Here is a 13808-nt window from a genome sequence, read left to right on the forward strand (position 1 = left end):
GGAGGTACTTAACTTAAAACATTCCATTCCCACCTTTAAGGAGCTTGTAAGGGAGTCATGGAGTAAGACCAGCATCTCACAGAGTATTGGAGAAAACTGTTAGAGGATTGTTGTTCTTATGCGTGATGCCTGGCACAATCATCCAGAAAAGTTAAAAAAAAAAGGGGGGGGGGAATGTGGTCTCCATCTCCCTGAATTCCAAATAAGTAGTGCTAGCATGGTGTGGAGATATCTCTTGTTCTGATCTTCTTAGAGTAGGGGGTTCAGAGGGCCCCAGAAGTACCGCAAAGAAGTCCCATGCCCGATATAACTCCCCAGCCACCACCATTTCCAGTGATAATATGACATCCCTCTCACATTCCTCAACTCCACGCTGAACATGGTAAGTGATTACTGCTCCACATCCCAGCAACTTGAGATTTGCAAGCAAATTTTTTTGAAAATATTTCAAAATGATCACTCTTCCACACTTTAGATCTGTTTAGTCAAATTATTCACCTAAGACAGATACATTGAGAAAACAAGAGTGTTGGTGGAAGTTGGAGAATGCAGCAAATGGACCAACAGTTTATTTTGGAGGTGAATGCCTGGGAAACAATTCTTCCTTGCCACTCTACCTACCACTGTGCTCACCAACAGTGCCTACAACTTCCTATACCGACCATACTTACCTTTTACTTTCTCGCTTGTGAAATACCAACATTTCTCCAAGTCAGGCATTCAGGTGTGTCTTTATTATTTTGATCTGTGAATTCCCTGGATCAAGCATACTTATATTCAAATTTGAAATATATAAATGGAACCCACAGCCTAACAAAAATGGTCAACATTTTACATATTATTTTGTTATCATTATTACTTTGTTGTAATTTGATAAGTACTGGGTTTAGTATAGCAATATAAATAGACACATATCTATTTTGGTTTGACAAAGCACCTTTTCTATCAAGGGATGTTCTATGAATGGAACATCCTTCTATTCATCCCAAAAGCCTGCCTTGTTGAATGCCTACCATTCTAGGTATGGTGCGAAGTGCTATGGAGACAGAGGGAGAAAAGCACAGTTTGGTCATCCAAGGAACTCACATGCTTTGAAGAGGGATCCAATCAATACTGCCTCACATTCACAGTATTCCTGAAGTGTGAATAAATATGGCTGCCAGCTTTTACAAATGTAAAAAGAGAGCCACTTAACACTAATATTTCCTCATGCTCTAATCATTGGCAAAACTTGGAACTCATGGCAATGAAAGGCGAGAATTTCCTGGGATTATTTCAAATAAAATGGATGTTTAACATTAAAGTAAGTTTGTTTGTTTTTCTTTCAATGTCAGTCAAAATAAGATCTGGTACACAGGGAATTCTGTTCTAACTCTTCCGCTAACTGAACTTGGAAAGGTAAATTTAAATCTATTTCCTCCGAGTGGTTTAGGGCCTCCATATGCATAACTGATTGAGGAACAATTCTAAAAATAACAAAGGCAAATCTCTTATTAAATATTTCACACACCCATAGGAATAGAGTGTTATTATGTGCTTGCCAAATAGAGTAATTCACCAAGTCATTTCAAACTCGAGGTAAGTCAAGAAGAAAAAGAAGAAGGAAGACATATGTCAGCTATCCTGTATTTTTCCAGCTGGAATGAGTATCCGGGGTGAGCAAGATTGAGCCCAGTCAAAGGTAAGCAGGGATGTCAAAGGTAGGTAGAAACGGGACCCAACTATCTCAGTGAAACAGATGCCAGGAGCCATCTTTATCCTGACAGCACTGATTTCATCTCTAAGATATATTTCAGCAAAACCTGCATCCCACTAAGAAGATTAATTTTCTCCCGCTTATCTGATTGTGAAGCTCAAAGAATATTTCCAAAATCAAAATCACTGTCCAACAGTCTGTCTTCCTGTTGAGAACCTGAAGCTTTCACAATAAGCACAATTACCCTTTTTATTAGGTTCAGGCCATAACCTAATGTTCCCAGAAGAAACTGAATAAAGAAAATAGTTGAGGACCAGAGGGGAATGATGTTGTTTCTCCCATAATCAGCCTAGAACATCTGAGTTTTCAGAACACAGGAGGTCTCTGGGCTTTATCTTCTCGATATAGTGATTCAGAATTGCAACTGCAGACTATACTAAAAAGGCCAGTTTTTCAGTTTAAAGTATTATTAGGTATCTTGGTATCTCCAAATAATTTCTCGGTTGTCCAAATTTCCTTAAGCACACATAGCGTATGGAGAGGTTGAACTACCATTGAATGTTTTCCATTATTTGAGAGATATTTCTGGTTTACACAATGAGGAACGACAAATACCTATTGTTCACATGTAAAAGATGAAGAAAATACACATAGAACACTTAATAAGCCTATTTTTTTCCTTTGAGTCTGACATTTTCGTTAATTCTTCAAATATTCATCATTTCTATGGTCAAAAAAGTTAAATCTAAAAAAAAAAGCAGCAAATTATATTTCCTCTTGTTTCCAGAACACTCTATGCATATATCCATAATAGCACTTATTAGAAGGAACTGTAATAATTGGTTTAATATTTCCCCTTTAAATATAAGCTCTTCAAGAGCAATAATTATTTCTTCTTTAGTTGTATATCTTCAGTGCCTGACTTCAGTCACTGAAGGTGCCCAATATTGATTTGTTCAATACATGATTCACTGAATCGTTTACCCTATTTCTTAGGGTAATCACAATGAAATCACAAATCAGACCTCACACATTATAGTTAAACATTTGATAGCATTATCTTTCCTTGTCGACAGAAATCCTCTGCCAATCATAAAAACCCATTAGCCTTGTGCAGCTGATCAGGTACCAGATACCTGCCTAGACACAGTTATCTGGATTGAATATCTACCCTCAGTGTGGTTCACTACACTGTTTCCCCTGTGTCTTAGTCTAGTGGCAAGATATTATTTGTGTGACAGTCCATTTTAGTTCTTTCAGGACTAGGACTTGGGGACATTGAGAAAAAGTACAGCTCTTTCAGTCATTTGGGGGTTTCTTAAGAACTACAAAATCTAAGAACCGGAAAAAGGTTACTCTGATTCAGAAACAAAAGCAGTGTCTCCCAGACCCTTTACCTGCCTGCTCTTAACCCACCTGACTCAGAGGTGAGTCAGTCCTTTTCTCAAAGAAAACTTAAGAAGAATATATCAGAGTTTTCATTCCATGCCTATTTTCTTATCTCATAGATCCTCAAGTGGCAAAATTCTTCCTTACAACTCAAATAGATTTGGTCTGCTAAAATTTAAGTAAATTCCCTCTTTATTAATCTTCTGCCAAATGAAATATAGTCTTGTCACTAATCGTGGTGGTACAATTAATGATAAGAGCAAATACACTTCCAGAATCATGTCATTTTAAATAGAACTCCCTTGGACACTGAAAACAATTTTTTTAACTTAAAGAAAAAATCATTATGGTCCCAGCAGTAATAATGTCAGTCAACCACTTCTCACCAATTCATTTCAAAATTGGTTCTTAAATATTTGTTATTATGTTCACAGGTTTTAAGACACTATACACATTGTGTATCCTGCTTTGGAATTACAGTCTTTCCTATAGGATCTGCATATAAGTAGGTATGTGTATATCTTCCTTTAAAATTATAATGCTTCTAAATGGAAACATTTAAAATAAATGCAACCAATTCCAGTAATGATAGAAATCTAATTCATCCTCTTTATATTAATTGCCTCTCACTCTGCCTGAGAAAAAGGGAGGTTGATGGATCTAAGGGACTATTTTAAATTTTAAAACCATGGGAAAATGCTGAGAAGATCCAACAGAGCCGGGTCAGTTGCAATTTGGAGGGGAAAGGGCCGCTTGGCACAAAAATGCCCTGGGTGCCTTGGAGGAAGAATGATATGGGGAAAGCCTTGCAGGTATATTTCTTTCTGTTTTCAGTACTTTTTTCTTTTAAATCAGACTTCTCAGAATTTTGTTTTATTTATCTTTTCAACGAATTTTTTAATTTTTTTTTTTTTTTTTTTTTTTTTGAGATGGAGTCTCGCTGTCGCCCAGGCTGGAGTGCAGTGGCACGGTCTGGGCTCACTGCAAGCTCCGCCTCCCAGGTTCACGCCATTCTCCTGCCTCAGCCTCCCGAGTAGCTGGGACTACGGGCGCCCGCCACCACGCCAGGCTAATTTTTTGTATTTTTAGTAGAGACGGGGTTTCACCATGTTAGCCAGGATGGTCTTGATCTCCTGACCTCGTGATCCACCCGCCTCAGCCTCCCAAAGTGCTGGGATTACAGGCGTGAGCCACTGAGCCCGGCCAAAAATTTTATTTTCTGTTCATCATCTGTCTGTTTTATTCTCCTTGTCATTGATTTCTCTCATTATCTTTATCATTTTTCTCCCCTGTCATTTCTTTACACTGGGATTCTTTTTCCAATTTATCCAATTGAATGCTTTGCTTATTTGCACACAATCATTTTTCCCTTGATAAATGAATTTGCAGTCCTAAATCGTACTATGAATACTACGTTAGCAGTGTCTCGAAAACTCTGATAAGTAGTATTTTCAGTTCTAAGAATTGAAAGTTTCTCTTTTGATTTCTGTTTCTATAGTGAGTTATTTAGCACTGTCAACAGGATGCTAAATTGAACCTTTGCTATCCCCCAAGTTGACTGGGGCTTTAAAGTGTAAAGCAACAGATGCTGATCATACCTAGATTATTACAATAAGTGTTCAGGGCCTTTTCAGTTACTGATTCATCAGTACTCTAACTGGGAAGGTAAATTTTGCATTATCGAGTAAGCTGAAACTGCATATATATTCTGCAACACAGAAGGGCACAGGATGTTTGCTGCATTTTAAAAAATAATAGAATATTAGAAATCACTATCGAAATAGAGAAATAATTTATAGCATATGTATGATGCAATATTCTATATCAAAAATTATTAAAAACCCACATATATCAATATGAATGAATTTCAAAAACACAATGCTGAGTGAAATGGCAAGTTCCAAAATATATGCATTATATAACACAGGCAAAAATAAAAATACAAGTTGAGTATCCCTTATCCAAAATGCTTGGGACCAGAAGTGCCTCAGATTTTTTATTTTCTTACGATTTTGGAATATTTGCATTATACTTACCAGATGCGCATCCCAAATCCAAATATCTGAAATCCAAAATGTTCCAATAAGCACTTCCTTTGAGCATCAGGTCAGCACTTTAAAAGTTTTGGATTTTGGAGCATTTCAGATTACAGATTTTCCAATTAGAGATACTCCAACTTGTACAATACAAAACAAAACCATCAAACAATATTTTTTACACTACTCTGTGTTGTTTATGGCTTGAAAGAAAGACATAATGCAAATATAGAAAAACAATGACATAATAAATCAAGGTGGTTGGTACATGATGGCCTTCTATATAATTTTTATGCTTATTTTGATTAGAACATAGTTTATATATATTTAGTAATTTTAAACTGAAGTTTACCACCATTATATTTTGTTTCAATCTCTTCTTTAAAAGAAAAAAATGCTTAAAAATTAATTCTCAGCCATATTTACTTCTGGGTAAGTTTGCAGTTGTATATTTAACGTGCATGCATAGTACCCCTATATTGTAGGACTTTTCACTTTACAAATGTAAAAAAGAAATAGAAACCAAAGTAAACTTCTGTGGCTCTGGTACGCTGACTTTGTATGGTCCCTTTGGGAAGATAGTGTAGGACAATGGAAAAAGCATGGAGTCAGAAGCCAAACCGACCTCAGGTCAAACCACACTTGCCATTTGAAGTGACCTAAGATAAATATTTTACCCTCCAGGAGCCTCAGTTTACTTATCTGTTAAGCAACAGCTAAATTTAAAAATTGTTGAAAGAAGATCATTTAATTATGATACAAAGCAAGTGGGAAGTAGTCCATCAATAGTAGTTATTATTAACATTATTAGATATTTCCACAACTGCAATTATACCTATTTGTATCAGAGATGATGTCTGAAGGAAATAAAAAGATATTCTAAGAAATAAATGGACATAATAATTTTAAAAGTTAAAGAATTAATTAAAAAGTTGAGGTAAGGCATCTAGTTTAGTTTAGTTTTATTTTTAAGTGATTTAACACAATAATTTTATTATGCTGTGTCTTCTATGAGACAGGAATTCAGACCGAGCCTAGTAGAGATGACTTGCCTTTGTTCCACAATGTCTGGAGATCCAGCTGGAGAAGCTGAAAGGCTGGGGGTGAATGTTTGGATGCCACTTTGCTTGTTTTCAAAGTAATTTTTCAGGTTTTTTTAAAAAGTGTCTACTACTCTAGGGCATTTTAGAACTAAAGTAGTATAAATGACTGCAAAAACTTATAGCTGTAAATTGAAGATCAACCAAAAATTAAGAGACATCCCTAAAAGGATAGTATAACGCAAACAAACAGAAAGAGTTGATTTTGACATCTGGTTTTAAGAACCTGGCTATTATATAAAGTGGTAAATTTATTTGTGATTCTTAGGAAGAATATTTACTATCTTATATACAATTATTTTATTTATTATGATACGTACATCAGTATGTTATATATAGAAAAATCAGGACCTAGAAAACTAGATTGAGCTCATATTCTGCTTTGTGGAAACAGACTATATACATATACAACTAAAATACTCATTGGTTTACTGAGTTTTTACTCAGTAAACAAATACTGGTTTGTCCAGGCTTAATTTCTATTTCTGTAGCTAATTAAAACACTAATTTTCCAATAAGTCTGCCAACAGATAAATGGCCACTTTTTTAGCCATTCGTGGGTGGCTGACTCACCCTGATTCACAAGCCTCAATTCTGTATAAAAAGGAAATGGAAAACATCCTGAATTGTAAGCAATCAAAATGCCATCAGAAACTAACAACACAGTTTAATTAAAAAGAAAAATACATAGTAATTCATTGTTCCTCCTTTCCCGTCTTCACACAAGAAAATAAGAGGTAATAGAGAGAAGCAATTAAAATGAAGTCTCCTTTTGCCCTGAGGGTGTGTGCCTCGAAACTTTGCCAATGAAATAATTAGCTCCAAATTTCTCATTTTTTACCCCTTTGTAATAATGAAATTGCTTCTGGTCTTTCTCCAGAAATAAAGCACTTCCTTTGCCTCTTTAGTTAACCCTAGGATTCGAAGAATCTTTAGTAATCTTGTTATTCTGTCAAAAGACTAAGACTGTGTGGTTACAAGGCCATTGTCATTATTTGATTAAGACCCCAGGTAAACTGGAAACCAGCCTAATTTCATGAACACACTGGATTTGCATAACCTCTGAGATGGATTGATTGGCCTGAAATTAAAGAGTAGGTGCGCATGAGTGTATCTGTCACCAGAGGAGATGATAGGAAGGTGGATTCACCAAGCACAAAGGTATCGACACTGCTGTGGAACTTCAGCATGCATCCTACACTCTCACCATGATCAGACCTCAGAAGAAAGCACACATACTGTTCTGATCTACGAACAAATGCTGTACTGCTTACTCACAGAGACTGCAACCACAACATGGGCAGCACCCAGCTTTAGCCAACAAACCCACGTGGCAATATTGGGTACAGCACACATGCACAGGCTCAGGACTGAGGACCAATGAAACAGCAAGATAATGTGTTCACAAATGAAAAACCACGTGTCACTTTCAAGCTACTCATGATCACTCTCATGCATGTCTTTATGATGTGGCAAACAGGGACGTGTGATAAACACTAAACTCCAGTAAAGAAGACGCTGGTGAGGTTTAAAGTATGTGGAGGTCCACGTGCAAGGGGCTCAAGGTGGCTCAGGAGCAAAAGAAATGGAAGGTGGAGTTCCATGAACGGTTTGGGGTAGATAAATATGAGCAAGGTGCATGGAATGAAAACACAGAGTAGCACCTGCATGAGACAGCCTGAGCGCCATTGAAAAGAGAATCCTGACCACTGGGGCACAGCCCACAGTACATCCTCTCCCAGCAATCACAGTGGCACAGAGGAAAAGAACAGCAAGAGAACTCTTACTGTAGCACGCGGGAGTGGCTGAGATCTTTCAGATCTGAGTCCTCATAATAGGGAGCTATCATCCCCAGCCCACTGTCACTCAGCATGCGTTTCCGCAGGGCAGGATTCCACCAGTCTGAGATCCTGAGAGAAAGAAGGGCACCAGACAGTTAAGCATTCAAAGTCAGCCACGTGACTTCGTTTCCACTTTCTGAAGATGAATCTTGCCAGTAAATGTGAGAAGCAAAATTCATCTTTATGAAGTGTTTACCAGATACTACCCATTTATTATTTCATTCACTTATCTCAACAATCATGAACTATTTGTATGATTCTGTCCCCTTCACAGATGAGAAAACTGATTTTCAAGATTAAGTCATTTTAAATGTGACATGAATAAGAAGTAATAGACCTAGGGCAGAAATGCAGATTAGAAAATAACAAAGTCCATCCTGTTTCACTGCTTCCCTGTTCCTGGTTTAGTTCAGGGGAGGCAACTGGTGAGAAATAAGAAAGGCACTGATTCAAGTCCTGGTGGATTTTCAGGCTACTTTATTTTTGGAGCTAGAGCTAACAGAGGTCTAGCAAGGCCGAAGCATTTGGCCATTATTTGACATGAAGAAAACGACCATACAAAAAATTAGCCACGCGTGGTGGCAGGCACCTGTAGTCCCAGCTACCCATGAGGCTGAGGCAGGACAATGGCATGAACCCGGGAGGAGGAGCTTGCAGTGAGCCAAGATCGCACCACTGCACTCCAGCCTGGGTGACAGAGCGAGACTCCATCTCAAAAAAAAAAAAAAAAAGGAAAAGAAAAAGAAAATGACCAAGTGAGCAAAGACCAGGGCAACTTGGCAGAATGGACTTTCTCCTTACTAGATCAAGAGTCAGAGCCCAGGTTAGGTGGGGTAGGAGGACACCCAGACTCTAGCACCTGCTGCTTCTGCAGTAGGACAAAACACTCTACCTGCTTTCTCCACTACTGATGGGTCTGATGCACGGATGTGCCCCATGAAGGTGGCCTTCCCCACCACCTTTGGGGCTCCCAGGGGTGCATCAGGTTACCCCTTGTGCCTGTCGGCCTTCCCCCATGCTCTGACATCGCAGCTCTGACTTCCTGAGAACAGCTTTCTATCAGTTCCACGCAGCCACTTGTGTCCTCTCTTGTCTCCCCCTAGACTTGGTACATATTGGACATCAACTGCCCCTGGCAGAGTGGGAAACCACCCACAAATAGCAGCAGTGAACCAAAAAAAGTGAAAAAAAGTACATCAAGTGACAAGGGGAAAACAGGAATGAAGATGACATTGCAGTTGTGCTAGCCTAGTGGACTGTTTATTCATACTGTATGAGTATGTGTACACGATGTGCATTTACTATTTGGGCATATTGTGTATGGTTTCTAGAGCAATTCTTACTTCAATAATTCAGGCCCCATAGACCAGTAAAACACTAAATTTCACAAGGACAAAGATTCTTATCGGTTTTTATTTTTGTACTGTTATTCCCCAAGTGCTTACACTAGGACCTGGCACACAAAATTCTCTAAATAAATAGTTTTTAATTATTGAAATAACTTAGAAATACTAATTATGTTTTGGTGGTAGAAGGTGGTAGTTAAACGCATGGGCTCTGGCATCAGGTAACCCAGGACTATATCTCATTTTTTCTACTTATTTTCTGTGAAATATTAGGCAAGTTACATAACCCTTTAGGTCTCAATTTTTTAATCTATGAATTAAGGATAATTGTACCAAATTTTCAAGGTCACTAGAATGATGGTGATGACTATTATTATTATTGTAATAACATTCTGTTTAATGCATGTTTTAAAAATGCCAGGAATGACTTTAAGTGCTTTACCTGTATCAATTCTTTTAATCGCCAAACAATTCTCTGAGTGAGGATTATTGTTATTTGTATTTTACAGATGAGAAAATAAGCACAGAGCACTTAAGATGATTAAGTCACTATGAAGTGGTGGTAGAAACAGAAGAGAGACACAGGACAGAGCTCTTAAAAAGGGCTTGGTATGTCATAGTTATTATTATATAATCTACATGTCTCCAGCAGCCTGGAAATAGCAAAGAAGAGGAAGAGGAGAAAATTTGTCAAATCACCTGTGTCAATTTTTAATGTAGATAACAGAGTTACTACAAACGTATAAGCACAAACACAAGTACTAGTGCTTTCTAGGTTTGTTAGGAAGGGTTGCTGTGATGGGGAAAGAGGCTTGGACATGGTGTAAATCTGGTTTTGTGTTTCTTCACGGCCATTCATAAGATAGACTTATAATAACCACTCTAAGGAAACACAACAAGAAAATCTACATTTCAAAATCATTTGATGTCATTAGAATGATGTCAAGTTCAAAGGCGAACCAGACATGGACGTCACCCTGAGGCCAGCCTCACAGGCCAGGAGAAGCACACTCACCCCGAGGCTTGCTCCACCACCAGGTCAGGCATGCCCGGAGGTGTCCCCGCCGGCTGTGACACCACCATATCTGGGTCCAGAATAAAAATCTCATCTTGGGAAATCTCCATCACAAAGTGCAAATGTTCCTAAGGAAGAACAAGAAGTCTGTTGCATGAAGAATAACAAAACAAGTATCCTTGGTCTCGAGGAATAATGAAATTCTGCAACGTGTCAAAGGATCACCCTGTGTTGTCAGAAGCTTGATCAGTTGGTGATCCTCCCCAAAGCTGCGCTAACGCAGGCAGTGGGAGATAGGGAGAGATGAATCCCCTTGGTTCAGGATTTCCAATTAACCAGGACTTTTTTTTAGATATATCTAGAAATGGTCTTGCCTCATCTTCTTCCCAAATACTATTAGAGAAGTGACACCCACATACCATTGGCCCAGCAGGAGTGTATGATAAGTGGACTTCTACCCCGTCATCTGGTCAAAGCTAAGCAGCATGGTTAATAACTTTATCATTAGGTTCAATACTGTACATTTTTCTCCTAGGACAATTCAGATAATGGGAGGAATTCTTAACTTGGGCAAAACCACTTTTTTTTCTCATCACTGACCTCTAGGGATTGGTGAACTGAAACTAAGTAGTCTAGTTATACACTTGGGGCCTCAAACTTGCTAAACAGAAATGAGCTTAAAAAGACATGAAATTTGGCTAAAAAGGAGTAAAAATATCTTTGTGAATGAAAATTTGGAGTACAGGCTGGTGATAATGTCTACAAGTCAACTTATTTTCTGTACTCATTTGCAAGATCAAGCCACATCATCTTGAGTCCATAAATCATAAAACACGTGAAGACAAATAAAAGGTTCAAGCTTAAGTTATGAACACCATTCCAAAATTTGTGTCTCAGTGGTTTTCGTTAGAAAAATTTATGAGATTAGCTACCAATAAAGCACATTAACTTGGGAATTTTTCACTTTCACAAGCAGGCTGGAAAAAAACTTACCTGAGATCTGTCTATTCGATAAAAGCGATCAGCAGAAGTTGCTAGGGGAAAAAAAATGCAGATGGCATTCAGAATGTTCTGTAATCTGGCACCAAATTTATAACCTTTCTTCGACCATGCTGGTCAAAACCCCTACATGGCAGTCATGCTAGTCTCCTGGCCAGTCCCTAAATCTACTAAGAAAACCTCAGCACTTCCATGCCTCTGCCACTGCTATTCTAAGGCTTGGAAAGCCCTTCCCTTTGCCTCTGCCATCTAAATCATACTTGTCTTTAAAGAACCAGCTCAAGTGCTTCTGCTTCTGTGAAAACTTTCTCAGTCCCAACCTCCCAACACCAGACAGAACCTACTGACCCTGCCTTCATGCACATTTACATTTTTTAAAACTTCTTATACAAACTATCTTCACAGATAACCATGAGACTAAGAGACCTGCCTCTTTAAAAATCTGTTTCATTTAATCTTTTATGCCTCCTGAAATTAGCACAGGATCTTAAAGAAAGTTAGGAATTGGTATGTATTTATTAAGTAAATAAAGCTAGAAAAAGCTACAGTTACGTAGACTTCTCAGTGAAGTGACTTCCCACTTTGGAAAATGGCTTGAAGATTCAGGCCAGAGACCATATGTGGTCTTAAACGAATCATTTCACTTTCAACCTGCATCCTTAGAGCCATGTCTGAAGGAAGCCAAAACAGCAAAAAAATTATTTAAGCATTCTCTGAAAGAGATTGAGCTACATCTATGGTATGCGAAAAAAATCTAAATTACAAATTTTGGGTTTCTAGAAATTATTTTAAATATTCCTAATATTAGAAAGAACTATCAGCTGCATTTTGGGAAGCTCAGGTGGGAGAAGTGCTTGAAGCCAGGAGTCTGAGACCAGCCTGGGCAACAAAGCAAGACTTCATCTCTACAAAAAATTTTTTTAATTAGCTAGGGATAGTGGCGTGCCCCTGTGGTCCCAGCTACTTGGGAGGCTGAAGTAGGAGGATTGCCTGAGCCCAGGAGTTCAAGGCTGTGGTGAACCATGATCATGCCACTGCACTTCAGCCTGGGCAACAGAGTCAGACTCCTATCTCAAAAAAGAAAAAAAAAAAAAGGCAAACCAAAAAGAATTATGTGCTTCTCACTTAAATCTATCTAACAAAGCCCAAATATTATCAATAGATTTTCTACAAAACAAACAGCACAAGAAAGAAAAACTCAAAATGCAAGCACTTATTTAAAATTCACAAACATTTAATGAGTAGCTTCTCTCCAAAGGCGACAGAACTAAGAAACCAGCCAATCATCACCCCTGCTGTCTAAAACCTAAGAATAGAATAAAATCTGCCTTGGAGAAATTCACTCTACTTTTTTCTTTTAAACCATGACTGCAATTACCTTTTAAAGGTTTCTTTTTAATAAAACTATGGAGTAAAACTACTACCTGGGCTAAGACCGTCAGCCACAATATTTGTAGTTTTATTTAAGACTTTAGATAGAACATAACAACATAAATATTTTCATAATTTTCTCAAATACAAGTTGTTCCTCTGCAAATTCAGGAATGACAAATGATTATGTTTCTCATTGCTATGGAATAAAGAAGCTGGAGGAAAGTTCTCAGAGGCAGCTGATGAGACATTAACAAAAACCTACATCATGATTTATGTGGGTTAGATCTCATATAGATATAAGTGCCCATCTTCATAACACTAGAAAAATATGCATATGGCGTTCAAAGTGTTCTGTGATCTGGCACCAAAGTTATAACCTTCTCTTCCACTATGCCAGTTAAAACCCTTACATTGCAGTCATGCTAGGCTACTGGACAGTCCTTAAATCTTAATAGATCTCTGCTGCTGCCATCCCAATGCTTGCTCATACACTCACAAATCCTGTCATACTCATATTCATGTTTATATCCTCTCAGATGCTCACCCAGATAAACCAAAAAGGGGTCTACAATGAAAATCATGTCTCCATATGAACAAAAGAGAGAATGGGTAGTAGATACATTTGGTAGTATGTAAGCATGAATATACAGAGGTGAGAAGGTACTGCAATACGGGTAATTGGATAGAAATGTAGTATTAGGCAGCATCTAGGAGAGAGATACTTGAGATAAAAAACAGACTTATTAAACAATCATAAGATAACTAACCTATTATGCATGCAATATATCATGCGGATCTGAGCAGATTTGAATGCAACTGAATTTTTCCACCTTTTTCCAGAAATGTATACATCATACCGCAATAATGGTCTCATAAAAATAATATGAATGTTCCATAAGATGCAAATAACATAGAAATTATATCCATCCTATGCATATAGAATCCAGCTACTGGTCTGAATTAATTTAAGGCAGGCAGTCAAGCTTTAAGAAAAGAGGCCTGATGAAAGAAA

General features: G+C 37.9%; 1 protein-coding gene across 29 annotated transcripts in view; it reads right to left on the reverse strand.

Moving 5' to 3' along the window:
* Positions 1 to 13808, reverse strand: part of DGKI (diacylglycerol kinase iota) — a 496276-nt gene that overhangs the window by 99998 nt on the left and 382470 nt on the right. For 20 of the 29 annotated variants that reach the window (XR_010159013.1, XR_010159012.1, XM_063815623.1 and 17 more), the window contains 3 exons: positions 11417 to 11457; positions 10424 to 10551; positions 8009 to 8131 (listed from right to left, as the gene is read on the reverse strand). Coding sequence is in view for 25 of the 29 variants with exons in the window: in XM_063815623.1 (XP_063671693.1) it covers positions 8009 to 8131; positions 10424 to 10551; positions 11417 to 11457 (292 nt within the window). In the remaining 4 variants the exon portion in view is untranslated. The remainder of the gene's footprint in view (positions 1 to 8008; positions 8132 to 10423; positions 10552 to 11416; positions 11458 to 13808) is intronic. The other 9 variants (XR_010159015.1, XR_010159014.1, XM_063815636.1 and 6 more) reach the window with 1 other exon arrangement.

Source organism: Pan troglodytes, chromosome 6, assembly GCF_028858775.2.
Source record: "Pan troglodytes isolate AG18354 chromosome 6, NHGRI_mPanTro3-v2.0_pri, whole genome shotgun sequence".
Classification (NCBI taxonomy): Eukaryota; Metazoa; Chordata; class Mammalia; order Primates; family Hominidae; genus Pan; species Pan troglodytes.